Below are 27,640 nucleotides of genomic sequence, written 5' to 3'. Positions count from 1 at the left end.
AGTTCATCCATCCACAGTGTCTTGGCGATGCATCTCGTCTCCAGTGCTGTGGGTGGAGGCTACATTCCTCAGAGAACTATCCGTTTCTGTGACTTCACTGTGTTGCACAATCTGACCTAATGCAAAGTTAGATGATCATCATGGGATTGTTTTTACACACTAATCTTTTTAACACACTCTGAACTTAATCTAAAAGTACACTGTGGACATGTATACAGAGGTGTTTGTGTGACTGCATAACTTTTCAGGATATCTAGTGATCTGCAGTCAATGTAGTGTTAGGTACACCTACTAAACACAAGGGGGCAGTACAATGCAACAATTACAAAAACGCTCTGAAAGTATTGTGGATAATATTCCTCAATAAAGATGAATATTTTCCCATTCTGCGGATATAGTCTGCCATACAACACCAAACAACACAACACGCAAGAATAATTCTAGCACATGAAAACATACATCGTTAATTACGGGCATTCCATGTCTCTGTGATCTCCACTGGGGTCTTTAGAGTCCCATCATGCATTATGGGGACACAACTGCATCCAAGGAGGGAAAATAAATGACTAGGCTATAAATATGTACTTCTAGTATTTGTCTCTACATCTCTTGCTCACTCAATATCCGTCATCCTCCACATCTCGGTGGTGTCTTTTTTAGATGACAGTCAATTAATAACAGATGGTACACAGAAGTTAGCTATTATGACTAATTCTACAATAGGTCTCCATGGTTGCCTACAATATGTGATGCCCACAAATTGATCGATACAAGTGCCTAGTCCCTTTGACATCATCCTGTCCTACTGTCTAGAGATATTTCGGTGAAATATACCTTTTTCTTGGTAGTCAGCTATAAGCCTCAAATACCTCATGGTAGATGCAGAGCACAGCACAGCACAGCACAGCACAGCACAGCACAGCACAAACATTCAATAACATCTCGTTCCAGATTATGACAATTTATTTAGCCTTTATTGTCATTTATACATCACTGTTACATTGTATTCCGGTGAAGTAGTAGTAGTAGTAGTAATAGTAGAAGGATTCTCTTTAAATTCATGTTAATTAATGTCACTCCACAAGAGCACAAATACTGATGTGGAAGACCAGAGAGGGGCAGACAGCTGCTGAGACACGACAGGTTATGTACATCCCTGTGTTGTCGCCCCTCAAGGGAGGCCTGGGGACCTGCCGTTGATAAGGCCCAACAACTAATGCTGCTATGCCCTTGAGGACACGAACGACCTTCAGCATCACCTCTCTCGTCATCACCCCACATGTGGTTTCACCTTCCACCGTCCACCCCCTCTCCCATATCCCAGCAGCAAGCCTTCAATTGACAATGACAATTATGTTTTAGAATCTATTGGAAAAAAATAACAAAAAAATAACCAAAAACAAAAAATAGATATTTACTGTACAGCTACTGCTAACAGAGAGCCTACTAACCTGGCCTTATACTAGATTAAAGTGCTAGAAGCAACCCACCAATCCACACGTCATATATATTTGTATGTATATATATATATTTATATTTATATATATAGGAACAAATCTACTATTTAAACATTAATGTACAGGGTAATATACAATATATTTGTAACAGCTGAAATGTCAGCACAAAAAAGATCACTGTCACACATAACAGCAACATATATATAATTATATATATTTATATATAATCATATATATATATATAAATATATAATTCTGTAATATATTCCTGAAAAGAAAAAGAAATAATAAAAAACAATTCCAACACGCCTCAGGCTTTTCAAATGATACCCAGAGAAGCAGTTGTGTTTATCAGGACGTTAAAAGCTTTACAAGTTCTCTCTGAAAGAACAACAATAAAACAGGTTGACCAAGTGCCCGCCTGGATTATTTGAGGTCACGGGACAGTAATTTTGCATATTCCACAAATCTATTGCGACACATTACTGTCTACAAACAGCACGCTTGAGCCCCCGGACGAGGGCTTGCGTTGACTGAACTCACATGTACACCCACTTAACAGAACATTACAACGATGGATAATTCTGGTTAAGAGCTACGTATGTGCTTTCGACACTTGTGTGTGCTATGATGGACAACAGAAAGACTACAACTTCACGACACTTTAGTATTATTATCATCATCATCGTCGTCATCTTCTCTTTTTTCTCCCCTCGGTGCCACAGAAGAAAACGGGAGCTGTGAACGGTACACTTGCTCTACACGGTTCCGTGGTTCCACAGTTCACCCGCTGTTCCACTGCTGTGGTTCTCAATCCCCTCCCTTAGCCTGTGATGTTCCTCTGAAGATCAAAGGGGTTTTTCTCTTGCCTGTTTAGCCTCCTCCACACACAGACATTAATGACGTCCTAAATCCTCGACCCAAAGGGAGGACGAACCTGGTGCTTCTTGGTTTTGGTCTTCGCCTCTAGACTAGCAGTTCGTACGCCGATCCGTCCTAAAAACACGCTCGCCGCCATCGCCTCTGTGCGTACGGTGTCTCAAAGCGCACCAGCGGCGCCCCCCTACCCATGCTGCTTTGCGAGATGGCTGACGGCTAGCCGGGCTCTGTTAAAGGCCCCCCCCTCCCCTAAAAAAAACTCCCCTCTCTGCTCTTGTCATCTCCCTGAAGCTGTGCACAGCCTGAACGAAACGCTTACACACAAAGAGGGGGAAAAAAAATGATATAAAGTAACGGCACGAAGAAAAGCCCTGTGTTAAGATGCAGGAGGAAATAATAACGGACGACAAGCATAGTGACGTTATGCTTCCTTTAACAGGCTTCTTGGGAGCCAAAGGGGTTGTGCAGTACAGTTGGGACGCTGCCATTCGCAGGCCTTCCGCGCTCCCCTCTCTTTCGGCGAACTCTCCCCTTAAACCCAAGCCGCACCACCCGCCGAACGGTCACTCAAAAGACCAGATCTCAATGTCCTGCACGACAAAGTCCTCCTTCTGTGAGAGCATGGGGTTGCCGAAGGTCTTGCAGGAGTGGCTTCTGCCATGGTACAGGTCTCCGTCCAGCCACAAGCCAAACTCCCCACTGCACAAAACAAGAAATACAGTAAGTACAGTACAAAACATATAAAATGGCCTATTCTGAAAAAAAAAAAAAAAATTGAAAAACAAGACTTTACAATGGCTGTCCCTTTTGTCATTGGCAAAAACACTTATTTGACCTAATTGTATGCATAGTTTTGGTCTTTCTGCACAAGGGTAAATAACGGACAAAAAAACTTCTGAATCACCACATCAGGTCTACTCACCTTCCTCCTCCAAATGCCAGGGAATCCATATCTCCTTTGATGAAGAAAAGGTTGTCTCCACTCCACTTGTATGCCTACAGACACAATGACCGGGTAGGTTCATGATAATTTGTTTCAAGTGCTGGTCAAGAAGCCAGCAGTCCCAATGATCACAGACAGATGAGGAATGTGCAAAATCTCTTTACTGTACTGCAGTTCACAGTAGCTTAGGGGGCGACAGGGCTTACAGGCACATATTTCAGTCACTTGACCACTGCCTATTCCCGCACAACTATAGAGGAAAGCTTCATGTGAAATGTGTATTTACTGTAAATACACAAGTCTCTTATTGACGGGCCTTTATAATGTGAATGCACTGAGAGATGGACGGTCAGATACTGTGAACATAGGGAAAGCATTACATGCACACCAGACTGAGTATCAATTTCTAAAAGAATGGCACAATATAAAACCAGCTGTGCGTTACATTTATAATGTTCAAAGAGAATCTCAAAGCACACACTATTGAGCGTGGATGCTAATAATAGTCTATTTACACTGGGTGGCTTTGCTAGAGGGTGTTTTTTTCCAGAATGTGAGACATCCACTATTACTACAGATATTGCATATAGACTCAAAGGAGATGGTTTCAAACAATTCAATACTGCTTTGAAAGAAGCTCTGACAGAAGATACCAGTGATGTTCTAACCACATAAGGACCCACGTTAAAAACAACAGCAGTGTACTAGAGTACCCAATTATGGTTTCAGCATCACCACCACAAGACATACAGTACATTACCTCAAATTCCGGATGGAAGGTGAAGAGAAAGGTCTCTCCTGTTCCGTAGAAGCCCTCGCTGACCTTGAAGGGTTCTGACGCAAGTGCACCAAACACCTACAACAGCAACAGGCAGAGTATTAAAGTCAGACTACAGGGAAAACCGATACGGGAAACCTCAGCTCTAAACAGAAATGCCAAATATTTCCTCAGCAACCGTAATCTTGCCGAGTCACAAAGAGCTCCAAAGGGACTTGGCATAATAAAATCTCTTCTGCCAGACACCTTCTAAAATTGTTAGGCTAAGTGAATAGCAACACCCACAGCTGCACTTTACGCCTCGGACAGAATTACGTCATTTAGCATCAACCGCAAACTGATGGGACACTGGAGCAAAACATTGAACAAATATTTTGATTGCATGCATCCAAACGGTGACTATTCAGAACAATTGAATTCAGTCCTTATACAGCTGCGTCATATGAAACTGATGTTTACATCTTCAAACTGATGATTGACTAACCGAGCCGTCGCTGTCCTTGATGACCAGCAGCACAGGCGTGTCCAGGCCCAGCATGACTCTGTACAGGGTCTTTATGCTCATGCCATGCTTGGATGTGCTGTAGGCGAGTGTCCAGGGGTAGCCGATGGTCCTGGGGGGGAGGTGCTTGGCCAGCTGCGCAACACAGAAGGACAGAGGGAGTGGAGGAAACGGTGAGACACATGAGGGCTACTCCAAGCATGTACTGTAGCTTAGCGATTCACCTGAAGTTACCTCAGGGTAAGCGTTAAACCTCCTAAAAGAGTCCGTCTATCTAGGATAATTGGGCCATTGGCATCTTCAATTCCAATGTTTATGACTTGAGTTAACTTGACAGAGGGGTATAAGATGAAGCAAGGTTACTGGCCAGGTAACCCTGGACATTAAAATGCTCCCTCCATCTGTGTTTTTAGGTCTAGGCTCATATTTTTACCTTATCTTTACCAGCTCCCTAACTCTCTGTCTGTTGCCCTGTCTGTAACTGTGTACATGTCTCATCGTTATTGTTGATCTGTGTCTGCTTTCTTTTGCTTTATTTCTTTACTTAACTCTGTATAGAACTTTGGTCAGTGAAAGCGGTGTTTAAATGTGCTCTATAAATAAACTTTACTTACTTACTCACTAGGTAACTTCAGCAGTTCCGCTGATTTCTACGTAAGTAACATTTGACTTCAAAACGATAGCTGCTCAGGGCAGTGTTAGATATCAGCGGCTACTCCCAAAGTTACCCAGGTTTGTCAGTTACCTCCCCTTTAAGTGCAGCCCTGAGGTCCATACTAAACAATATGAATAATACCCTGGGCAGACAGGGTAGAGCTATATGGCCAATGACAGCATTGACAGTATTGTTCACCTTTCCACACGGGGAAACTTCAGAGAGATACCTGTATGAACTCGGCGTGAATTTTGCAATTTTGCAACAGTGACAAACACGTAGACACTACCTATCCACCCACACAAGCACCCTTCTCTGGCTTACTTCATCCTGAGTCCACAGCTTGCATGGCATTCCCTTTGAATCCATCAGATTATGACGCCTTATTGAAAGCGCTTTAGCGATTTGCCAGACACAGGGGACTAGGGCACGAGGAAATCCTGAGGCATTGGCACCTAATTCAAGACCGGTCTACAAAAGGTCTTTACCTAGAGGATTAGCCTGTCTTATTCAAGCTTCTTCCCACAGCCTGTGGTACTTCCTGTGATACTTCCTGCAAATCTCATGGATAACAGAACACAGCTGAAATGAAATGTCAAAGGGCAACTTTGAAGCGCACTGGCCAAGGGGACCGTTCATTAGAGAAATGTCGAAAATTAAAAGGTAGATTTTCACCTTGAGGTAACCTTTACAAAGCCAATTTGAACTTGCAATAGGGGAATCGTTCATCTAGCATAGCCATGCAGCACAGGCGTAGTGAATCGCTAACTAGAGAACTAGCCTGCAACATCATGAATAGTGACCTGAAGACATCTCACGAGAATCGAGAAACATTTCTTTGCTGGTAAATACAGACAGTTTTTGCCTGTTGTTAATCCTTCACCTACAAAACAAAAGAATTTGCATTGTGTACAGGGAGAACAAGCCATGAGAAGTAGGCTATTTACAACTGCATAGTAAAATCTAAATATATTGCGACTCTAGGTGGAGCTCTACAGTTGCCAACAATACCTAGACATGCATGGTATATCTATAAGGAAAGAAAATAGCTTGTATGTAAACCCCTTATTCAGCAGTTGTAGTCTACGACTCAGGCAGGCACGCGACGTAAACAAAAAATGGCACCTTTAACTCTAGATCAATTTGAGAAAGCGGGAAGAGCAACTTGGAAAAGCAGCTTGGAAAAGCAGCTCCTTGACAGGGCCGATCGATATCAGTCTGGCTGCTGCTCCACGCCCACCGTCCCCTTTTCCCTGTGGTGCTTTGCCATGTTGCATTGAGAATGAGGTACCTTCTCAATCTGGTCGCCTTCCAGAAGGTCGCTGTCCTCGCTCAGGTTAGGTCTGAACGTCTCCGGCTCCAGCGTGGCAGTGATGGAGCCACCATGGTTCGAGTTCACCTCCTCCTTGGTGGTAATCTAGAGGCGGATATCAGCGGTAAGTAATGACACACGCACACACACACAACACAGGGCAAACAGTGCATTTCTTCTTACTTAGCTTTCTAACTAGCTACAGTAACTGGAATTACAACTAAGCCGCTGAAAATAATCGGGGGAAAATAAATATGCCAACCTTTCTAGGTACAGGTTCCTACAGGGGGACAAACTTAGCTAGGATAGGGCCGGAGCAGCCTACCTTCTCCATTGTTTAGTCCAAGCGAGTGGTCAATAATGGTTAGTCTGAAAATGTGTCCTCTTTTGAATTTGTGAGTATTTGTGTTTATTCAAAAAGGGGGTGAGACCAGGACCACAGCAAGAGACAAAACAAATGCAAATGCTGGCACTGTGGAAGAAATGGAAACTAGATGCAAAATTGCCTCCCACGTTGTAATGGAGCAATTTTGAGAAGAGATAAAAAATTAGTCTATCTATATGTTTCAGTCTAGGTATAGGGTTGCTCAGCATTTTCACAGTTAGGACTAAGCATCGAAACATAATTAATGTTTACTCTGAATGTTGGCTGAAGAAAACACATGGCCAACCAAAGCAAAAGGTTAAGCACCCCAGGATTAGGCTCGGTGTCTAGGCTGAGTGGTTTAGCAAGAGCAGAGAAGTGCTTTAGGCGCTCGGCCCTGGGTGGCCTGTGGCGCGCTCAAGTTACCCAGCGCTTGCTTGAATTACCAGCATTGTCTTCAGCTAACAATTCAGCCACTCATCGATGCAGTCCTAACTTCCGCACTGTTCATCTATACCTCAAGACCATCAACACCCCCTCCCCCCCCCCCCCCAGAACCCAACACCCTGCCACCTCCAAACAGGTAACGTGGCAACAGAGGGAAGGGAAGCACCATGACCCGTTGAGCCAAAATTCCTCATTTGAATTAGAAAAATTGCCTGACCGAGAGAATGGGAGCCGGGTAAACCTCAGCCACCAGAGAGCTCACGATAGTCGGTCTAACCTGGAGACCAGACTTGCTAGGAAGTGACTGAATGACTGGCCTAAAGACCAGATGTCCCAATGGCATGAAGCTATTGGGGGAAATGAGAAATTTTGGTAAAAACGTTACACGCACACACACACACAAAAAAAAGTTCCTTCAGTGTTTCTCGGGGGGCTCTTAGCATGGGTCTTAGGGTGCGTGTCTAAAAGCGAGCCTAGAGAGGGGTGGTCATCGCACTGAGCACCTGGAGCCGTTTGCATAGGGCGCGCAGATCTTCGCTGTTTAGGGCGTCAATCCGCCGGTGGTACTCAGTCAGCGACACTACCTGGTGTAGAGACAGGGGGAAGAGGAAGTGACCGTGTGTCAGATGGAAGGAGGAGACGAGGATGGGCAGAGCAGAGAAGATGCAGAAGAGACGACAGGAAAGCGAGAGGAGGGGAAAAAAAGAAAAAAAAAGAGAAAAAAACAGATCCTGGGCAGGCTCAAGCTCTGCATCCTCCAGCTCTGAGATCCCTGTGCATCTCCAGATGCCCTCCAGTGACCAATCTCCGTTTGGACAGTTTAAAGGAGGGTGCCGCACAACTGAGGCACGCGAGCGAGTGAGGCTTGAGTGTGTGTTTTGCATGATGGTGCAAGCAGCAAACCTCTCACTAATAATCCACTATAACAAATGCAAAGAAGGCTGTGTGCATACATTTAGTATCTATTCCGACTGCTGACTGAATATTTTCATACCCTGCCAAGCTTACAGTGCTTTCACACCCATAGGCCTTAGCCAGTTGAACTGAATCTGACCCCTTGGTTTGGTTTGCCTGAGTAGGCTGGGCCACAGTTATCAGTCAGACCCAGAACATAATCTGACCATGACCATGAAAAAAAACTGCAGACCAAAACAAACTACGTAACTAGAAGGAAAAGCCCAAGAGACAGTTTCTCATCCATTCAGGAATTAAACATAGTGCTGGACTTAAAAGTTAAATTAATTGCTTGAATGACATATGAATCCGTCAACAACTATTTTAAAGCGTGCCTAAACACCTACTCATCACTGCTGGCCTTGTTTGAAAGGCAAATCCTTTTTATATGATACATCAGTGTCAGTCAGTCAGTCATGGGCTAAGTCAGTCCCTCAATGGTGTCTGTATCAGTGAAGGGGCCCTTGGCCAGAAAAGTCAACCAAGGAACAAGTTTGGTATCAGCCTTTAGAGCACATCTTCCACACCTGAATAGCTAGGCAAACACCAAATATCAACTGAATCCACTTAGAGTTAAATACACCTCCAGTTTGGTAAACGGTGGCCTGAAAACACATCTGAGCCTACCGTTAACTCCACTTCACTGAGAGGCAGTGAAGATATCTGCAACAGATAACCTAGGCTATTCCCAGCACTTCTTGAGTAGAATACACATCAATAATGAACTTTAGGAAGAACCACTCCGTAGCAGTGAGGCTTATGTAAGCACAGCGCCATCAGCCACATCTCAAGAATCCAGAGATTTAAAACGACCCTTTCAGAATAGCAGAGGTACGCAAAAGCCACAAAGCATTGCTTTTAAGCCAAACGAAATTATATTACAAAGCTCAACAGAAACTAAATATATTTCAGGGTAATATGTGACCGCCACCTTAGAGTTGAGAAAATCGCCAGACGTATTTAACAGTATTTTGACCAGTGGCGTGCGGTGAGGTCTGTGGCAGGGTAGGCAGTGGCCATTCACATGTGTAAATTCCATCCATACACTCGCAAATATTACTATATTTTCAATGGTAATACTCCTCCTACTTAGTCATTTTACAGATTCAGAGGCGTCACTAGGTGTGCATTTTTAAAAAACATTTTTTATTTTATTTTTTTACCCTACGGGGGTCTGGGGGAAATTTTGAAAATTGGGCTGTTAAAGATGCAGTTTCAACGTAGTTTGAGAAGGAAATAAGGAAGAAAATTCGTTGGGGTCCTCCTCATCATATTTTTAATAACAAATAGCCTAAGCTAATTTCCCTCACTAGACCTACTGGTATTTATTGGGGGATTAAGAGGGGGGAAATCGTTTTAACTGAGACCCAAACTTTTTTTTTCTGCCCGTGACATGCTGGATAGGCTAGTGAATACCTGGTGCGTTGTTGGCTTCTTTAGTAGACCTGCTGCAAACGTGAGACATCTTGTAGGCTACTGTTGATGAAATATAACCTCGTTTTCTAGCCTCTCGGTGTACTTGGTTGACCATGGTTATCCGTCTGGGTTTTTAATTAGCTAAACTACATAAATCCACCATTCATTTGTAATTGTATGCCTCCTCCCTGCTGTTTCCTATCTGGAGTTGTTCGAGCTGCTGATGTCCCGAGTCCCGTTGAGGCCGGACTGCCATTGGCTTATCTGCGTTCTAAAGGCAGCGCTTGGCGGGAATAAGCATGCTTATTCTCTCCATAAACTTTCGCATGAATCATGTAATACGCATGCGCAACCTCCGAAATTCGCAGCATTGAAATGAATGGTGAGGATAGGCAGAGACCTTACAAGCCTACCCTGGCCTTTGGAATCAAAGCAAGCTTTGGGACTGCTTGCTTGGGCGTTCCCACGGTAACCAGGCATGTTTGCTTTGCTGCGTAGTTCAGTGTTGTGAATCGCTGTTTGCGTAAGCCTTCAAGTTTGAGTTTTTGACCTTAAATAAGACGTAAATTTACTTTTTAGAATTGAAATTGCATTCTAATTGTATTGTTTGTGACTTCAGTGTGAGCTTTTAATAATATTTTTTAAAAATACGTGTCGTCCTTCTTTTTAAAATGAAATTTACTCAGGGTAGGCACTGCCTACCCTGCCTACCCTGACCGCACGTCACTGATTTTGACACATCACTACTAGACCAGCAACAACTCCGGTGTCTTCGTTTTTTGAGTGTAAATAAGACTTTCGGGCAAACAAGTTGCCACTTTACATTTGTCAATAATTCAAAAGAAACGGTAATCAGGACACCGTCATGAAAAATGCATCTGCTAGGCCTACCTCTTTCCTCTGTCCGCAAGGGAAGCTGCGGAGACAGGTCAACTCAGCTCAGACTCGGAGTCTGTTCGCTACGTCAGCTGTCACCAGAACAAAGCGAAGCACTAGACGGGCAGTGCAACATACAGATTCACTAACAGTGTGCTACATTTTCCATACCAAGACAAAAACCTTAACCTTTATGGTTGTTTAGATGGGATGATTCCCATATTAACACGTTGATTTAAACCAATGACCAGCTAGAAAGACTTAGGTTGGTAGAAAGGATCAAATAAACTAATTTGAAAGGGAACTATTAAACCTGGGTTAAAAATATAGCTGGGTGTGTGTTATGTCTTTGTAATATGACCAGACACGTAGGCCTGCCCTTTCACATGAAAACATTAAACCTCTGGTTAACACAAGGTCAGAATACCCTATCCCTGAATGAATCAGTAAACACTGCAAACATTGTCCGAAATCAGACTGCTTTGGAAGTAATACAACATTTTACTATCGTGCCATTAAATCTTCACAGGTGTACATTTAACTTACAGCCCTCACATGTTTCGGCTAGCAGGTCGCGGGCCTTCAGGGCACTATGCAAGGACAGCGGTTCAACGTGTCAACTATTTTCAGCATGTCCCCTCTAAAATCACAATCGAACGACAGCTAATCGGTTAGCCACAACCGCAGTTTGCCAGTCCACTTCCACAAGTAAACAACTGGCCAAAGTCATGTGTGCGTAACAGAGACACCGAACCCAACATCAAGCGCAGGATTAGCAACTGGAATTCGCTTTGGCACGGTTTAACAACACACAAGTGAACAGCTTCTCTGCTAGCGTTACGAGTGGATGGATTGTCACCCGGTTGATGGTTAAAGTTAGCCAAGAATGCTAATAACAGCTGACTGGCTAATCAACAATAAAAGAGTACAAGCTACTATCTTAGCAAGATAACGTACATATTTGTACTTAGGAGTCAGTTGATTTGCTTCCTTCACCCTCCTGGAGAACATGTCTTTTCGGGGCGAGGCAGATACGAGACGAGTCTCGCATTCCAGTTTCTTGAAATACTCCCACTTGCACAGACGGTGGACCGCGAAACATCCAACCAAGCAAACAAAGTAGCAAATGTGTTTTTCAGGGTCTTCACTGAAATTGTCTGACAGCACAGACAGCCAATAGAAAGCCTGGGCATGAATATGGGAATATTCTATTGGTGTAGATCTGTATTCGGTCTTCCCCCCTGTATGCCCATTAAAGACGCAGACCCCCAGATTTTCCAGTTCCCCCCCATCAAATGCTACGCCAGGCACAAGAACATTTTATATGCACGTTTGAAAGTCTGTTTCTTTAGAAAGCACACAGTAGGCTAATTGTGCAATGTAATGACGATTGGAAGGCAATCTTGACATCGTATTTGGCATGATATCTTGACATGCAAGTCATGCCCCTTAGACTCGGTTAACGCCCTTATCTATCCCGCACACAACTTTCAAACGTCAATGCAATAAAAACATACACTCGACCATAAATGCTTATGACAGGCGCCAATGCATAGCCTACTCCATACAAATACTTTCAGATGTAGAGGTTTGCATTGTATGACATAGCGCTATGTAAACGTTACAACCACAACTCATAACCAGCATCTATGACAGACGTCTAACTTTGCGTTCGTAGCCTATTTTACAAGAGACTAGCAACTTTAGTGTACTTCATACACTGTCGGCCAACATGTCAAGGTTTGCCAGTCACCATAGTATCCAACAAACAACATATTGACTTGGCATCCTTTCATTCATTTGATATTACAAATGAATATCAAACTTTTAAACCCTAGTCACAAGACATTTCCTGTACTCATGACTACACTCATGTCAGTGCTCAAGTCATAAAACAAGCTGACATCAACACACTTTCAACACCAAGATGTACCAACCAAATAATGCCATCTATGTAATAGATATTACTAGATATGGCACTATCTGTTGGTTTCACATTGAAAAAGTATGGCTCCACACGGTACAAAGAAAAAAACAAAACAATCGAATATATATCATGCATGCATAAATCGCATACATGTATTTGTTGCTTTCTTGGAAAAAAGCCCCACCATTGCACAGTCATGCAAAACACAGCAGCAGCAAGCTCACTGTTAAAGAAACACACAGGAACAGAGACTGGGATTTGACAGAGCAGAGTGCACACTATCTGTCCTAACTGTGAGACATCAACCAAAGACTACAGAGCTCTGACACAACACGTGAAAACAAGAAGAGATGAAGTACAGTTCAAACAGCATAGCAGGCATCAGACACCTGCTTAAAGAAAAACAAAAAACACATACCACAGATGACAAAAACAAAGAGCAACAATGCAATAAATTCAGTGCACATAACAAAACTACATACACAGACTTGAAAACAGGTGCAAAAACACAATCACCACCATGAAACAATATTAAACTGTCACAGTGAACACAAGTTTAATAGGCACACAACACTAAAAAAAATCACAGTATATTAAACGTAAGAAACACACAGGCTTAAAACACACTAGACAGACTGTACGGTGGCAAAAGTGTCTTTGGCGTAGTCGGCAGGAGGATATGACGTGGAGGCCTTACCTCCCACTCCTTGCTGTCGGAGGCGTCGGTGGTGGAGGCCTGCTCCTTCTGCTCCTCGGTGCCGTCGGACTCCTCCAGCTTCTTGACCACCATGAAGCCCGGCTCCTGGCTGATGCCCCCGAGGCCGTCGCCATACATGTCGGGGCTCCACTGGATGAAGAACACATACAGGTGGTCCGTCCTGGAGGCGCAAAAGACGGAGAAGAAGGACTGCTGTAAGAACGTGGTGATGGAGATGCCTGAAGGTAAATGTACAGTACATTACGGCAGTGTAGTATATACATACAGTATATATACATACATACTGTATATTATATGGATTTTCAGTGAGATTCTTTCAGTATTGCTCATTCCCAGTGTGCTTAAAAAGTGTGCTTAAAAAATATGGCATAACATTATTCTGTTTATTCTGACAAACGTGTAGAATGTAGAATCTCTTAAACACAAGATATATTGTATGTTTGCATACATCATCATATGCCGCGCTGAGCTGAAGCCAATATTTAACAGGTCAGGAAAAACTACTGGGCGCTCCACATTACTGTCACAATATGGCATAATATCAGTCTTCCGCTCAGGGAACATGTATCGGGGACATGAAGCCGTTGCTTGCCAGAGCAGCAGCAGTGTGTGTGTCTGGCGTGGGTGAAGCAGTGCAGGCACCTTGGCCGTGTCACCATGCCACGGGCCGGAACCCCCGGAGCCTGAGCCCTGCCTGCTGGCTGACAAGCGAGCGTGAGCTTCGGTCAGTCCCTTTCATCTCGGCCCGCGCTCGCTCGGCCCCCGCCATTGTCATGATCCTCGCCGCCGATCTTCCGGGTCGCCACTCAACTAGGTCATGCAGCGGGGAGGAGCAGAGCGGAGCAGAGCGAAGCGGTCTGCGCCACGCTGCGTTTTTTACGACAGAGAGGCAGACCGCATGGCACGGCGACATGGCCGCCGCCCCCGCCGCCGCCTGCAATGTGCCAACTTCAGGCACGTGCACATTGGAGCTCATAGATACGCACACCCCGCATGCATCCATGCACATCCATAAAGAATGTTGTGCACTTGAGTACAGTTCTATAGAAATAATAAATATAGAGCGTTGACTGCGTTCAGCAACAAAGAGCTGCAGAAAGGCATGTGTTGTTTACTTTGTAGTGGAAGTACTTGCCCCTCTTTATCCAATCCTGGGTTGATTCAAAGAAGGCACTCGGTGTGAAATGCTGTCTTGTAAAGACACCAAGCTAAAAGGCGAGCGTGCTTATTTGTGAACCATCTTTGCTTCTCAGCTCGGGAAACGCAGAAAAAAAAGAGGCAAAGGATCTTGAGTCGTCTAGAAAAAAAAGAGCAAGACTGCCCTGTTCAGCCAAAGGGGCAAGAAAGAGCCATATTCTTCCCCTGGCCAACAGGACACAAAGACAGCATTGTGTGGGCAGCGGCGAACTGATAACAAGGCTGTGACAGATTCTATTTCTGGTCTGAAACATGTGTCTCCCTAGCACGGCCCAAAATTGAATTAATCTGTTAGCTCGTTGAGAATTAATTTACTAAGAAAACAAATTTGCTGGGCTTGATGGAGGGCTGGGATGGCCTGCACGGATGCTCTCTGATGAGGATGTGGAGGGGGGGGGGGTATAGAGTAAACAGAATGAAACGGCTGACGCGGCAGAAGCTCTTCCCACTGGACAGCCACTGACAGAGAGAGACAGGCCTAATGACTTATTCCAGTGTGACACCAATACAGAAAGTCTTTAACCAGGCAGGGGGAGATCCGCTACCGAAAGCATTCCGCACAGTCGGGGGAGATATTTCAGGGAAGAGGAATGTGTGGTGGTAGGGAAGCTCTTTCGACAATAAACAAAGTGAAAGCAGAAGGCACAAGAGGATAGACTCAACGAGCAGTGTGCTTCTGGCCTCCTTCCTCATTTAAAATGGCTCTTAGTTTAACTGTGTATCATAGAACCTAAAAATGACATTAGCTTAACCTCAGATGCATTTTTACTTTGGCTTTATTGAATAAGGACAGTTTGGTGCAAGGCCACTAAGCTAATCTTTAACCGGAAACATGGTTGATTCCTCCTTCCTCTTCTGACTCGGAAATGACCACTAAAATCCCTGACTATGGCGTAAATACAGACTGTGACACAAAACATCCCTCTGATCACCGCCTCCCTCCACATGTTACATTACTACTTCCAATTGGAGATTTAGCCAGTCAGTAGCTGCTTTCAGACATACTGTAGGTGTAAGTCTGCATGTTCTGCGGATGTCAAGTGTTTGGGCTGTATATATCTGAACAATATAACCGGGCATTTGGAATTCCGAACTTAGCTGGCTCTTACACTACTCCCCTCCTAGTATTTCCGACGGACATGATATGATGTAAATGAGCTTGTGTCTGAACGAAGCGTAGAACATGCAGAGATTCTGCTCATGTGCGTGTTCAACAGGTTTCATGTGCGTTGGTGTCGTTCACACATAATGTCCGCATGTTAGCATCATATCCGAATCATCTGATGGGTTGGACCTCCGTTTGACAAAGATTGGCATACAGTACACATATGACATATCTGACAGCAGCTAGTGTAAAGCTCAATTCATCATTCATGTAAGTGCCAGAAAAGTATGATGGGGAGCTAGATATCTGCAATTTTATTCCCCTTCCTAATTAAAGGGTTGTAAACGAGCAAGTAAAATGGCATGTTGCCTACCTTCTAACATCAGAATAAAGAGTAAATTACTCAATTTATCCATTTCTATGTGATGAGTGGAACATAGCATATGTCTCTATCCAAGACTTTGGGACAGTGATGTTGTTCACCAGGCAAGTAATGCTGCTCCAACAACACACCTCCAATAATGGTGGGGGAGAGAGAGCAGGTGAAGTGTTGAACTTGACTGGGAACTCTGGGGGTGATCAGGGATGTATGGCGTGGCTCACCTCTCCTGGGGCACGGCGAACCAGTACTCGTGCTTGCGGTCGCGCTGGGCGTACTGCTGCATGGAGGCGCTGGCGTTGGACAAAAACGTCTTCTTCATGGGCTTGCCCACCCGAAGGCACAGGAACTTGTGAGACCTGGACCTCTTCCTCTCCCTGAACACCGCTGGGCCTGAGGGCACAGGAAATGAGGCAATGTCACAGGAAGTACAGGTGGACACCAGAACTTGACTCACTAAGCAACTAGGGAAATGTAACACACACTTTTTTCCGGATTGATATTCAAAGCATTAGCCACATTCGTTCAGTGGCGCTAATCTGAATTACCCATACCCTGGAGGAAAACAAAGAAAACTCAAAATCCGCTTAAAACCTTTAAGGCCGCCAAATCTTTTAAAGATAGTCATCGACGCCGGCCAGATCTTATTTCATGCCATCTTTATTAATAGCCCATTAAAAGGTCATCCCAGCTGGACTCTTAGAATTTACGGCCCCGCCCTGGTAGGGAAGCGTTAGTGCCATTCACCGAGGCCAACAAATGTTAATCACCTCAGACAACAGATTCTCCACGGGCGTCCATTTTGAGTCCATTACCGTGGTGCCTAATGGAGTTTGTTTTTTGCGCTCTGTTTGTGGCTGCATACCGTGAGGAAAATGAGAGGAGGGTGGGCCATAAGGCAAAGCCCCCGGTGGGAGGCCTCGGAATAACAGCGGTGACTCACACACTCCCCTCTGCGGGACAGTGTGCATTTAACTAAGAGGTGAGCGCAGTGCTTGGACAGACTGAGGGAATGTATGTAGGAGCGTGTATACTGTAAATACCGATATACACATTATGTGTGTGTGTGTGTGTGTGTGTGTGTGTGTGTGTTTGTGTGTGTGTGTGTGTGTGTGTGTGTGTGTGTGTGTGTGTGTGTATGTATGAAAGAGAGACAGAGAAAGAGACTCGGTGACTAGGTTGTGTAGGCAGGTAGGATATGAGTGGGCCGCGGCGCGTATATAAAAGAACAGTGACATACTGTACTGACTATATATTTAGTCATTTAGCAGACTAAATATATAGTCTCCAAATCAACCTATTGATCACAGCATGAATTCATACATACTGTATATATTCATGTATATTATGCCATCTGAGCAAAAGAGACACATCAGTAGTGAGTGAACAACCACGTAAACAAACTGAACAGCGAGGAAATGGTAGAGCCGTACAGGAAGAACATGTCTACTGTAATTTACGGCGAGATAGGATATCAGCAAAGAGCCATGCTGCAGACATGCCACAGCATACACAATCTGCACCAATGTACAGAGCCTGGCACTAGTCTTTGATATTTGCTCAAATCAAGGTCTTGTCTTTGCCAAAGGTGTTCTGTGCTTGTCTGTGTGTGTGTGTGTGTGTGTGTGTGTGTGTGTGTGTGTATAGGGAGGAGGGGGTGGTGCTGGCGGTGTTTGCGATTCTGTGTCACTGTTGCCTTTGATGGGCTTGTGCTTATCAGCGGTCGGGGGGGGCGAGTGGCACAGGTTGACTGTGGCGGATCAAAGCAGAGTGTGCGGAAAAGGCCTGGAAAGCCTCGCATATCTCCTGAGGTGATAACAGGTGAGGTGCATTTTCATAAGTCCCCTCCTCTCTTTCTCTTTCCTTCTCATTCTCTCATTCCTCCTGATCTCACTCTCTCTCTCTCTCTCTCGCTTAGTTGGGGAGGAAAAAAAAAAAAAAAAAAACCTCACCGCAAACACACTCACACACACACACTTATCAGCTGCCTCCGGCACAGCCTAGACCTCACAGCCTTCACCATGGGGAGTGCTCGGGCTTTTTGATAGCTACGACTTCACAGGGCTCCGGCGTGGGCTCCCGTGGCAATCATCAAACATGACAGCCTTTCAGGACACACTGCTCTCCCACAACACACCTGCGCAGGTCTTGATGCCTGCCTGGTAGCATTCCCTGCTCGCACAGGCAAGGACCACCCGATCCCGTCTTGCTTTCATTATCCATTAAACCATATCGGAAAAATGTACATACTTTATATCTTAAATATATAAATATATTATGTAAACATTTTTGATGTGTAAGGCCAAGCCAGACTAATGGCGATACCAGATTCGGTTTGTTTGAGACCGAGTTTTTGCTTCAGCTCCACCACATGTAAACAGCACAATACAAATAATAATAAAACACAGACAGAGAGACAGAGAGACAGAGAGACAGAGAGCGAAGAGGCGCTGAGAACAGAGGGTTAAAGAAGAAAGCGGAACACATCGAGAGAAAAGACAGAAAAATCAACAGAACTCTGTCCTATCAGAGACGGCGCTGGTGTGGACGGCGGTGTCTTACCTTCGGCCTTGGCTTCCTCGGTGGGCTCTTTCTGGACGTTGTCCCTCTGCTCCTTGGCTTGTTGCATAGTGTGACTCTTCCACATCTTCCGCAGCTCCTCCACGTCCGACTCCGAGTCCCGGGTCCTGTCCCTGGCCAGCTTGGCTCCTCCGGGGGAATCGCCGGCTCCGGCCCCAGCCCCGGCCCCGGGGGCAGAGCTCTGGGAGGTGAGCCGGGACGCAGAGCCCTGGCCTGGGCTGGCGCTGTCCGGCTGGTCCTTCCCACTGGCGCTGGTGGGGGTGCTGAGCTGCTGGGCCTGCTGCTCCTCACTGGTCAGCTCCGAGCCCAGGGAGGAGCGGGGCTGGGCGGTCAGGCTGTCCGTGTCGCTCTGCTCGCCGCCGCTGGGCCTCTCGTCCCGGCTGACCGAACCCCGGGCGCTGCCCGGCCCCTTCCCCGCCGCCACGGCGCCTTCCGCCTGGGCCACCGTCTGGACGGACTCGCAGGAGGCGCCGGACGACTTGTCGTCCAGCCGGAGCTCCTCGGTGGACAGCAGCTCCTCGCGGATGGGCGACAGCTCCGACTCGGTGAACACGTCCTCGGAGATGGAGCCCTCGGTGCTGCGCGAACGCAGCTCCGACGGGTGCTGGACGGTCGACCACTGGGCCTCAAGCTCCCTAATGGACGAGACATCAGGCAGGCTCAGTCTACTGACGACTCTACCGTAAAGCACACAGTCACTGCTCCACGGCATTTCCACCAGTTTATTAATCACAAAATAGTAATTGACTAGAACACAGAAAAATAAAAAGATACTAAAGAACATACACTTATGTTCTACACTCGTAAAACAAATGTGCTGAAAACAACACAACTTGTGTCCAAATAGAGACAACACAGTTTGCGTTGCGACACGTTGCTTTTGTTATTTGTTATACAATATGTGTTGAAAATAGCACAACTTGTGTTGTTTTTTTTAACACATCTCTGTGTCCAGATAGGGACAACACAGTTTGTTTTGTTTCCAACACATTCATTTTAAGAGTGTAAATAATGTTCTAAAGGTAGATTAGCATTAGCAATATCGGGGCTCACATTTTATAAAGTGCTTTTTACTACTCAGGGGGTACATTTATTTGTAAGGTGTGCTTGCGCTACGTAACGGGGTAGAAGGGCAATGGAGGCCTCGTGCTGTGTGTGGGAGACGCTGCAGAGCAGAGCAGAGCATTCAGCAGGTCCGCAATCTGTTGCCCGTCATGGTCTACTGCCCTGGGAGAGAAATCCACCCTAGCTCTCTCACTGCAGGATCAACACACACACACACACACACACACACACACACACACACACACACACACACACACACACACACACACACACACACACACACAGACACACACACACACACACACACACACACACACACACACACACACACACACACACACACACACGCACACACCCACACACACCCACACACACCCAACCACACACACCAATGCACACAGCCCAAAGCTCAGCTGAGGAAACATCTGGGCCCTGCACAGGCAATGATTATCACCCATCACAATGAATACGGCCATCAGCTTAACTACAGCGATGCGCTTTGCTTCCCCGGCGCCGCTGTGCCAGACGGGAACAGAACAGTCCTGACTCGTGTTGTGTTACGCTGTCCTCGAAAAAAAAAGAGCTCGCCGACAAACAAGTACGCAAAGCAAAATAAAGAAATAATGCAAAAACTAGCCGATATAAACGGCAAGCGAGCAGGCTTGTGGGTGGCAGACAGCCGATTAAAGCCACAGACAGGAAACGTGTGTGGAGAGAGTGAGAGTAATTCAGCCGTGGGAGGGCGAGATCGTACTTCATTAAGCTCGCATGCTCTGCCAATGCCTTTTGCTATTTTTCGGGGGGAGCGTTAATGAACAATGAGGCGCGGCGGCACTCAATCGGGGTCGGCTGCTGTTTGACGGCAGTCAGTTTGGGGAGCGTCATTTCCCGGATTTAAAATGACTCGACGGTCAACCGCCGAGTGGGTGATGGGCAGAGCTGCTTTGTTTACTTTTGCTAATGCTATTCTCCAAGAGGACCACAGAAACATACGTATTTATTAGTGGTGGGCCGTTATCGGCGTTAACGTGCTGCGTTATCGTGCAACTCTTATCGGGCGATAAAAAAAATATCGGCGTTAATCTATTCTCAAAGTTGGGCTGGGAGCTGGGTCTATACCACGCAAGCTATGATCACTTTCACCTTGATATCTTAGCGCGAACGCCAATGTTTAAGAGTGCGCCTGAAAAAAGTCTAGGTCGCACTGGTGCACCTGACGCTGCTCGGCTGCTTTCTTTCACAAGTTGTCATTGTAGACTATGCGTGCAACTTTACCAAACAGTAACCAATGATACATCCTCCCAACATGGACGATAAGCTCAGACCCCTCCCGAATGGCACCTGATCGCTCATTCCTAATAGAAGTAACCCCCCTCTCCTTGGCCCGCTTTCTCTCCCTCTCCCTCTCCCTCCCTCACTCTCCCGTGCGCGCTCAATGGACAATCGCGAGTCGCGACCCGCCCCTCGACATGCACATTTAATCCAAATAAAACATTCACTATCGTGAAATGATGCATATAGAAGACGTTAGCTAAATTAATATAAATTCCGGTTAGCATCATTGCTGCAGAAAGTTGATTAAAACTCTTACATTCAAGTCACTCTTGCATGAGTTGGATGATAATCTCAATACCAATGTTTTCCAACTCCAAAACTCGAAAGGAGAAAAAGTATTAGCCCACATTGAAACGTACAGTAAACACACGTGGGGAAACTGCACAGTCCAACCAGTAAACTATGATAAACTAGCCAACTATGCTAGGCTTTGTTTACATTTTGAGGTTTCAAGCAGACAGCTGAATTAAAGAGGCAGAGTTGTAATATAGTAGGCTGCAATATGCATAAGGTGTGCCGTCATGAATATCAGACATTTCAGTATGTAGAATAGGCTTATATAAATAATTTTGTAAAGAAAAAAATCTTTTATTGTGTTTCAAGCTTTTTCTAGACTTTTTGTTGTTAAAAAATCATTATATGAAAGGACAGCAATAAAAAGGGGACCTTTTAGCGTTAAAGGCGATGCAATGAAAAATGTGGGTGCACCTAAATTTTGCGCTGGTGCACCTAAAATTAATCTAGATTAATCTAGATTAATTTCAAGATTACCGTGAGATTAATCTAGATTAACAAAATTAATCTATGCCCACCTCTAGTATTTATTGAGCGACTCGCCCTAGTCTAACACACTTAACTCCATGGGCTGGTTCCACCTTCATGGTCAGACGCATGAGAGGGCCAGACGGACGTTGGTCCCCGAAGCCAACCCTGACCTCAACCCTGACCCTCCTGGCTGGAGGACAGACTGGAGAGCCAGTAACATGCCCTCATGAAAATCGCCTTGTTCTACAAACACCCACAAACCACTCCATTACTGTAACGATGCTGTGCTTCTCCACGGTGCGTCTACTGGGCCTGGCGGCTTAACAAGTGGATGAGCAAGACTAGGTGATCTTCAAGAAGACAACACCACTGAAGAACAGGGCTGAGAAAGCCTGCTGCTCTACTGTCGGTGTCCAGGGTGCTCTAGGCTAGGACTGATGGTGGGTGGGACACTTTGTACACCTGCTGCAAAACTGACAGCTGATGTGCGTATGTGTTTAGCAAAGGCATGAAGCGGTGTGTGTGTATTAGAGGTATGTGTATGTGTGTGTGTGCGTGTGTGAGTTTGATGTCGAGGAGTGCAGCTGCTGAGGTGTCAGTTGGTGTGTGTGTGTATGTGTGTGTGTGTGTGTGTGTGTGTGTGTGTGTGTGTGCGCGTGCTGTGGAGGAGGTGTGAGCTCGAATATAGCTGAGAAAACACGTATGTGGTTTAAGATTGTAGGTCATAGTGGTTGCTTGTGGAGAGTGTGAGTCTGTGTGTATTTGTGTGTATGGGCGTGCGTGTAAGTGTACATGTGTGTGTATTTGTGTGTGTGTGTGTGAGAGAGAGTGTGTGTGTGTGTGTTGGGTGGGCTGTCAGTGGCGTCTCTTACGGCGGCACGCTCTCGCTGATCTTGCGGTCGGCGATCTCGCGGTAGACGGCGGCCGACTGCACCTCGTCCAGCGGGCACATGATGCCGTACTCCTCGCAGCCGCGCTCCAGCACCAGCGGGTCGCTCCGCAGCGGGTCAAACATGATGTTGTTGGGGGTGACCAGCAGGACTCCGCCCACCACGCCCTACACACACACACACACACACACACACACACACACACACACAAAGAAATTGTGTTTGTACCGTGCATCATAGAATAGAATAGAATAGAATAGAATAGAATAGAATAGAATAGGCTTTAATGTCCTCATGGGGAAATTGGTCTTGGACACACTCTACACACACACACACACACACACACACACACACACACACACACACACACACACACACACACACACACACACACACACACACACACACACAAAGAAATTGTCTTTGTACCGTGTATCATAGAATAGAATAGAATAGAATAGAATAGAATAGAATAGACTTTGTCCTCATGGGGAAATTGGTCTCGGACTCATCAAAGCATAATCCAGAACATACTGTACATTAACATGGACATGACAGACAGCACGTTACATAATAAATAGAAACACTGACAGCACGAGCTGTCAATGCATACAACATGACTGGACTCAAGTACAAAGTACAGGTAAGTGTACATTGTGCAGACATTTTCTGAGTGGATTTGCATCGCTACAGGCCAACCACTGAGTGGGTGAGGGTAGAGCGTGCTTGGTGTTCTGTTTGTACCTCGCCCTGTCCTCACACACCTAACTCTACGGGCTGGTTCCCCACACATGGATTGGGCCTAGTCCTGCACAAGTCTAGAACCTCTAAGGGACCACAGTTTGCAGTGCTAGTTCAAGATGAGAACGCGAGTCCAACGAGTTTCTCCCGAATTTTCAGTGCAATAATAGTACAGCATCCCTCAATCTGCTTTTAACACAACTGCAGCTGACTTCCTGTACACCTACACCTTTAGCAGTGTGATGATTTGGCTGATCTGCTCATTAACCTGAATCTTGTCAGATGAGGTCTGACACCTGCTGTGTTCAGTGTGTGGAGGGATGCAAAAGAAAAGTGAAAGATGGAAAGAGAGAGAGAAAGAGAGAAAGACAGAAAGCTAGGGAAAGAGAGAGTGATACAGACACGAAAGAGAGAAAAGTAGCACAAAAGACAGCAATACGGAAAAGAGGGAAACGGTGTCGGAGCTCACCTTGCCGTCGGTGAGGTACTTGCAGTTGATCTTGAGGAACTTCTCGGTGAGGGCCTCCTCCTCCTCGGAGGTGGACGAGACCACGCGGGACTGCCGCAGGGCCGAGAAGACCGGGGGATGGTGCGCCTCGGAGCGCGGAGGGCCATCAGAGTCCTGCGTGGGTGTGGGTGGAGCAGGGAGAGATGGTGGAGGCGGTGTAGGGTGAGGTCAGAAAATGGAGGGGATGGGGGGGGGGGGGGGGGGGGCACAGGGTGGAGAGATACAGTTAGGAACAAGCCATGTAATACCAGGCATGAGTCACGCCACTCCATCTTGTTTCTCTTATACTTTTCGTACTTTTACGTGACGTTTTCTTCAATTGTTGTATTTGCTTGTCTAGTTCACTGAGCATATTATATGTTCTTTTCAATTCTTTTTGCTTCAGTCTTCATCATTTTCTGCCATCATTATGCAATGCTGCTTAAAGACAGAGCTATTTGAAAGACTGGAACAAACTACACCTTACAGTATTCATGCACTCAAAAGACTGAGATGTCAACTGCAGCATAAAACATTGTAAGTAAATATTTGTTATGTATATTAACTGCCATACATGCTTGTAGTGTGTGTCCTGTGTGCCCTAAACCTACAGTGTGCTTGCCAAGCAATGACATAGTTAATGTGAACACATAAAAAGGCGTAATGGCAGAAACTGAACGTGCCTAGCTTGGCTGAGTTATTCAATTTGAATGTGTTGCTCACAGCTACATCTCCCGCGACTCGTGTGAGACAACAAAAGGCTACTGACAGCGCTGCCTTAATCGCATGCTATATTTCTTCTCACGCCACCGCACAAAGGGGCAAGTTAGGGCTACGGAAGGCAGAGACGAGTGTAAATTGCACAGGCCACACGTGCTCCCTGTAGCCAGTCTTTAACGGCCATCTGTCGAGAATCTTCCATTTCGGGCAATTTGCGCAGTGATTTAGCTGCTTCGATGTGTTTATCTGAATGTGCTCTCACAGAGTGAGAGTGTAATCAAGCGAGTTTACACCTTTTACACAAAACGCGCTGTCCCAGGATTTGCAACATTGCAGATAAGAAGATAATTTAATAAGGAGACGTAAGCCACGAAAGGCCATTACCGCAGAATGTAAACAAACCAAAGACGGCCTTTCGTGTGCACTGCTGGGTAAAAGCGGAATGTTCTCCGTGCACAAATTAAATCACTATGGCAACACTGCTATTAATGGTAATGGGATCTTTAATAGAGGGTCACAGCCCTGTCAATTTACCGACATGCGCGAGGCCTCCAACTTAACTGCCACAATAAAGCTGACAAGATCGTTTATTCCACATTGACTGGGAAACGGTGAATGCAAAGCTTCATGCCTGAGGTAATTCGAGCCCCATTGTCTTAGCACCAGCAGAATTCCCCTTCCTCTTCACAATGCATAGCATACATCCACCGCCTGTCCTGAGTTTCCACTGCATTGAAGAGTAAACTAGGCACAACAAGGCCTGGGCACAGTCACAGCCAGAGTCTAATGAAGCAAGAACTACTGTGACGCACCATCAAGCAAAAAGGCACGAAAAGTCAGACAACAGTCAAATAAATGTTTTTGTTTTTGCTGAAAAGGTCTATGAACTGCTCTGTTGCATGTCTGTGTGTGTGTGTGTGTGTGTGTGTGTGTGTGTGTGTGTGTGTGTGTGTGTGTGTCTATGTCTGTGTATGTGTGCGTGTTATGTGTGTGTGGTCCACTCATGCAATACTGTAGTGTGTACATGTTTTTTTGTAAGATCTGGACTTCAACGTTGCTTTCATGCCCCAGTCATCTTTTGAACATGAAGCATCGCGATGAGGCGCTGAACCTAGTGTTTCTGTGCCAGCGGAGTTCAGAAACGACTCAGCATTCACAGACCCGGCCAAAGGCCATGTCCCGTGGTTCCAAAACAAAAAGAAAACCGCCCCCCCCCCCCCCCGAAAAAAACACACGGGCTCGCGCAGCGGAAGAGGCCAGAATGTGAACTCTCGTCCCGGCGGTTCTGCTCACGCTCTCTTTTCCCCGGGCTGTCGGAGCTGCCAGGAGGGGGTGAGCCGGGGCATTGTGGGATAGATGGTGCGCAGCGCGGCGGAGCAAGCGGCAACATCGCCGCCTGGCGATCGGGTCCACCTGGGCTCCGTTCCCACACACACCTGCCACGGCGAATCCGTGTCACTTTGGATAAATACCAGTTTGGATGTCTGCGGCGCTTTGGCCAGGTGGCGTGGCGTTGCAGATGGAGTGACGGAGGAGGCATACACACAGACTGGGTGCACGGAGGAGGGGTGCGTGTGTGTGTGTGTGTGTGTGTGTGTGTGTGTGTGTGTGTGTGTGGGCGCCCGGACGGCTGGTGTGACGGAGACCCCTCAACCCACAGCTGTCTGCTGTTCTCTGATACTCCCACGCTGCTCCTTGAGCCACACACACACACACACACACACACACACACACACAGAAAGAGCCAAGACCGCTGAACAAACATCAACATCAACAACGCATCCGTACGCATTCGTACATTCCAACCCAAACACACACGCTCAAGAATACTCAAACTCAAGTAGCCTGGCACCTGGCCAGAGGAGAAAGGAATGTGTGCGTACACACACACACACACACACACACACACACACAAGACCCTTTATGGGAGATTTTCTGCCGCTCTAATCAATGACCTACACCAGCCTCATGCATCCTCTGTCAAATGACCTCTTCCAATCAGCTACAGGAGCTACTGATTTCTGTGACACATCAAGGAATGACCTTCATGACAGTCAACAGTGATATGCCATCATCTCGTTCATCAGCCCAGACCTCCACAGGAAGTAGACGGTGAAATACAGACACAATGCAGTACATCAATCTAACCCAGGAACTGCTTGCCCTTGCCCTTGCTGCAGCAGGTGCATGGATCAGCATCATCAGGCCCGGCTCAGCGGTGCTGCTGCGATGGGAAGTTGGCCGAGCGAGTTGCTCACCTCTGGGCCCAGCGTTAGCAAAGCACTGATGGGTCTTAGAGTCTCTCTGTCAGGGATTCCGCTAATCGCCCCGAGAGAGCGCTGGGTGTTTAATTACCACCCAGAGTGGACCGAGCAGCCTCTCAGTATTTATGAGCCCGGCATTAACACGCTGTTCCTCTTCACTCTCCTTGGCATGGGGGCACAGCACAGCTTTTTAAAGACAGAGGGGCAACAAAAAAAAAATCTCAACAGAAGCGCGCAGTCTTCCATCAAACCATTACTTCCACAGACAGTCTTGCATGTATGACCAATCCATCAGTATCTGAGAATTTTTCTTCCCTTACCACCCCCCCCCCCCCCCCCCTCTCTCTCATCACCAACATATGACTGAATTGAAATTGCAGAACAAAAGCCTGGTTAATGTGATTCGCCCCTTGATGAGGGGAAAAAAAGCACTGTGTCTCATTCGACGAGAAACACGTCGTTTAGCAGCGGGGCCGCGGCGGCGGCGGACTGATAACAGGCCTGCCTCCTAATGGGACTGACAAGGGACAAATGAGCTGAGGAGCGGGCTGGTCAATGCAAGAGACTGAATTATGCTATATTGAGTCGCGCGGCAATCAATTAAACAGCTTTGCGAAAGGCAGGCGGGGGACGGACGACTGGAGGAAGAGTAATTGAATGGCCGTTGACAAGCGCTGGCGCGCAGGTAAAGATGACTGTAGCCCGGGCGCGCGAGCGTGATAAGCGGTTGTTGTCGCGTCCTTGTCTTCGGATATCTCGGTCGAGCAGACAGGTGACGTTGTTGCTAGCATGAGAATAGATGCTACTTTGTTTTCCGCGAAAGCACTTAGAGGATGCAACCCACCTGTGAAGGTATAGCAAAATAGGGTCTGCTGCTGCTAGCT

At 46.3% G+C, this 27,640-nt stretch overlaps 1 protein-coding gene across 3 annotated transcripts in view; it reads right to left on the bottom strand.

The window, feature by feature from the left end:
* Window positions 1-945: 945 nt before the first annotated feature.
* oxr1a (oxidation resistance 1a) overlaps window positions 946-27,640 on the bottom strand; it is a 53,275-nt gene continuing 26,580 nt past the window's right edge. For 2 of the 3 annotated variants that reach the window (XM_062538922.1, XM_062538924.1), the window contains exons 5-15: window positions 23,755-23,907; window positions 22,527-22,711; window positions 18,472-19,124; window positions 16,134-16,302; window positions 13,208-13,388; window positions 7,841-7,921; window positions 6,506-6,631; window positions 4,542-4,694; window positions 4,040-4,135; window positions 3,259-3,332; window positions 946-3,035 (exon numbers count right to left, since the gene is read on the bottom strand). In XM_062538922.1, the coding sequence (XP_062394906.1) occupies window positions 2,900-3,035; window positions 3,259-3,332; window positions 4,040-4,135; window positions 4,542-4,694; window positions 6,506-6,631; window positions 7,841-7,921; window positions 13,208-13,388; window positions 16,134-16,302; window positions 18,472-19,124; window positions 22,527-22,711; window positions 23,755-23,907 (2,007 nt within the window). In that variant the 3' untranslated portion in view covers window positions 946-2,899. The remainder of the gene's footprint in view (window positions 3,036-3,258; window positions 3,333-4,039; window positions 4,136-4,541; window positions 4,695-6,505; window positions 6,632-7,840; window positions 7,922-13,207; window positions 13,389-16,133; window positions 16,303-18,471; window positions 19,125-22,526; window positions 22,712-23,754; window positions 23,908-27,640) is intronic. The other variant, XM_062538923.1, reaches the window with a different exon arrangement.

Source organism: Sardina pilchardus, chromosome 6 (assembly GCF_963854185.1).
Source record: "Sardina pilchardus chromosome 6, fSarPil1.1, whole genome shotgun sequence".
In the NCBI taxonomy this organism is placed as follows: domain Eukaryota; kingdom Metazoa; phylum Chordata; class Actinopteri; order Clupeiformes; family Clupeidae; genus Sardina; species Sardina pilchardus.
This window is presented reverse-complemented; position numbering and strand designations above follow the sequence as displayed.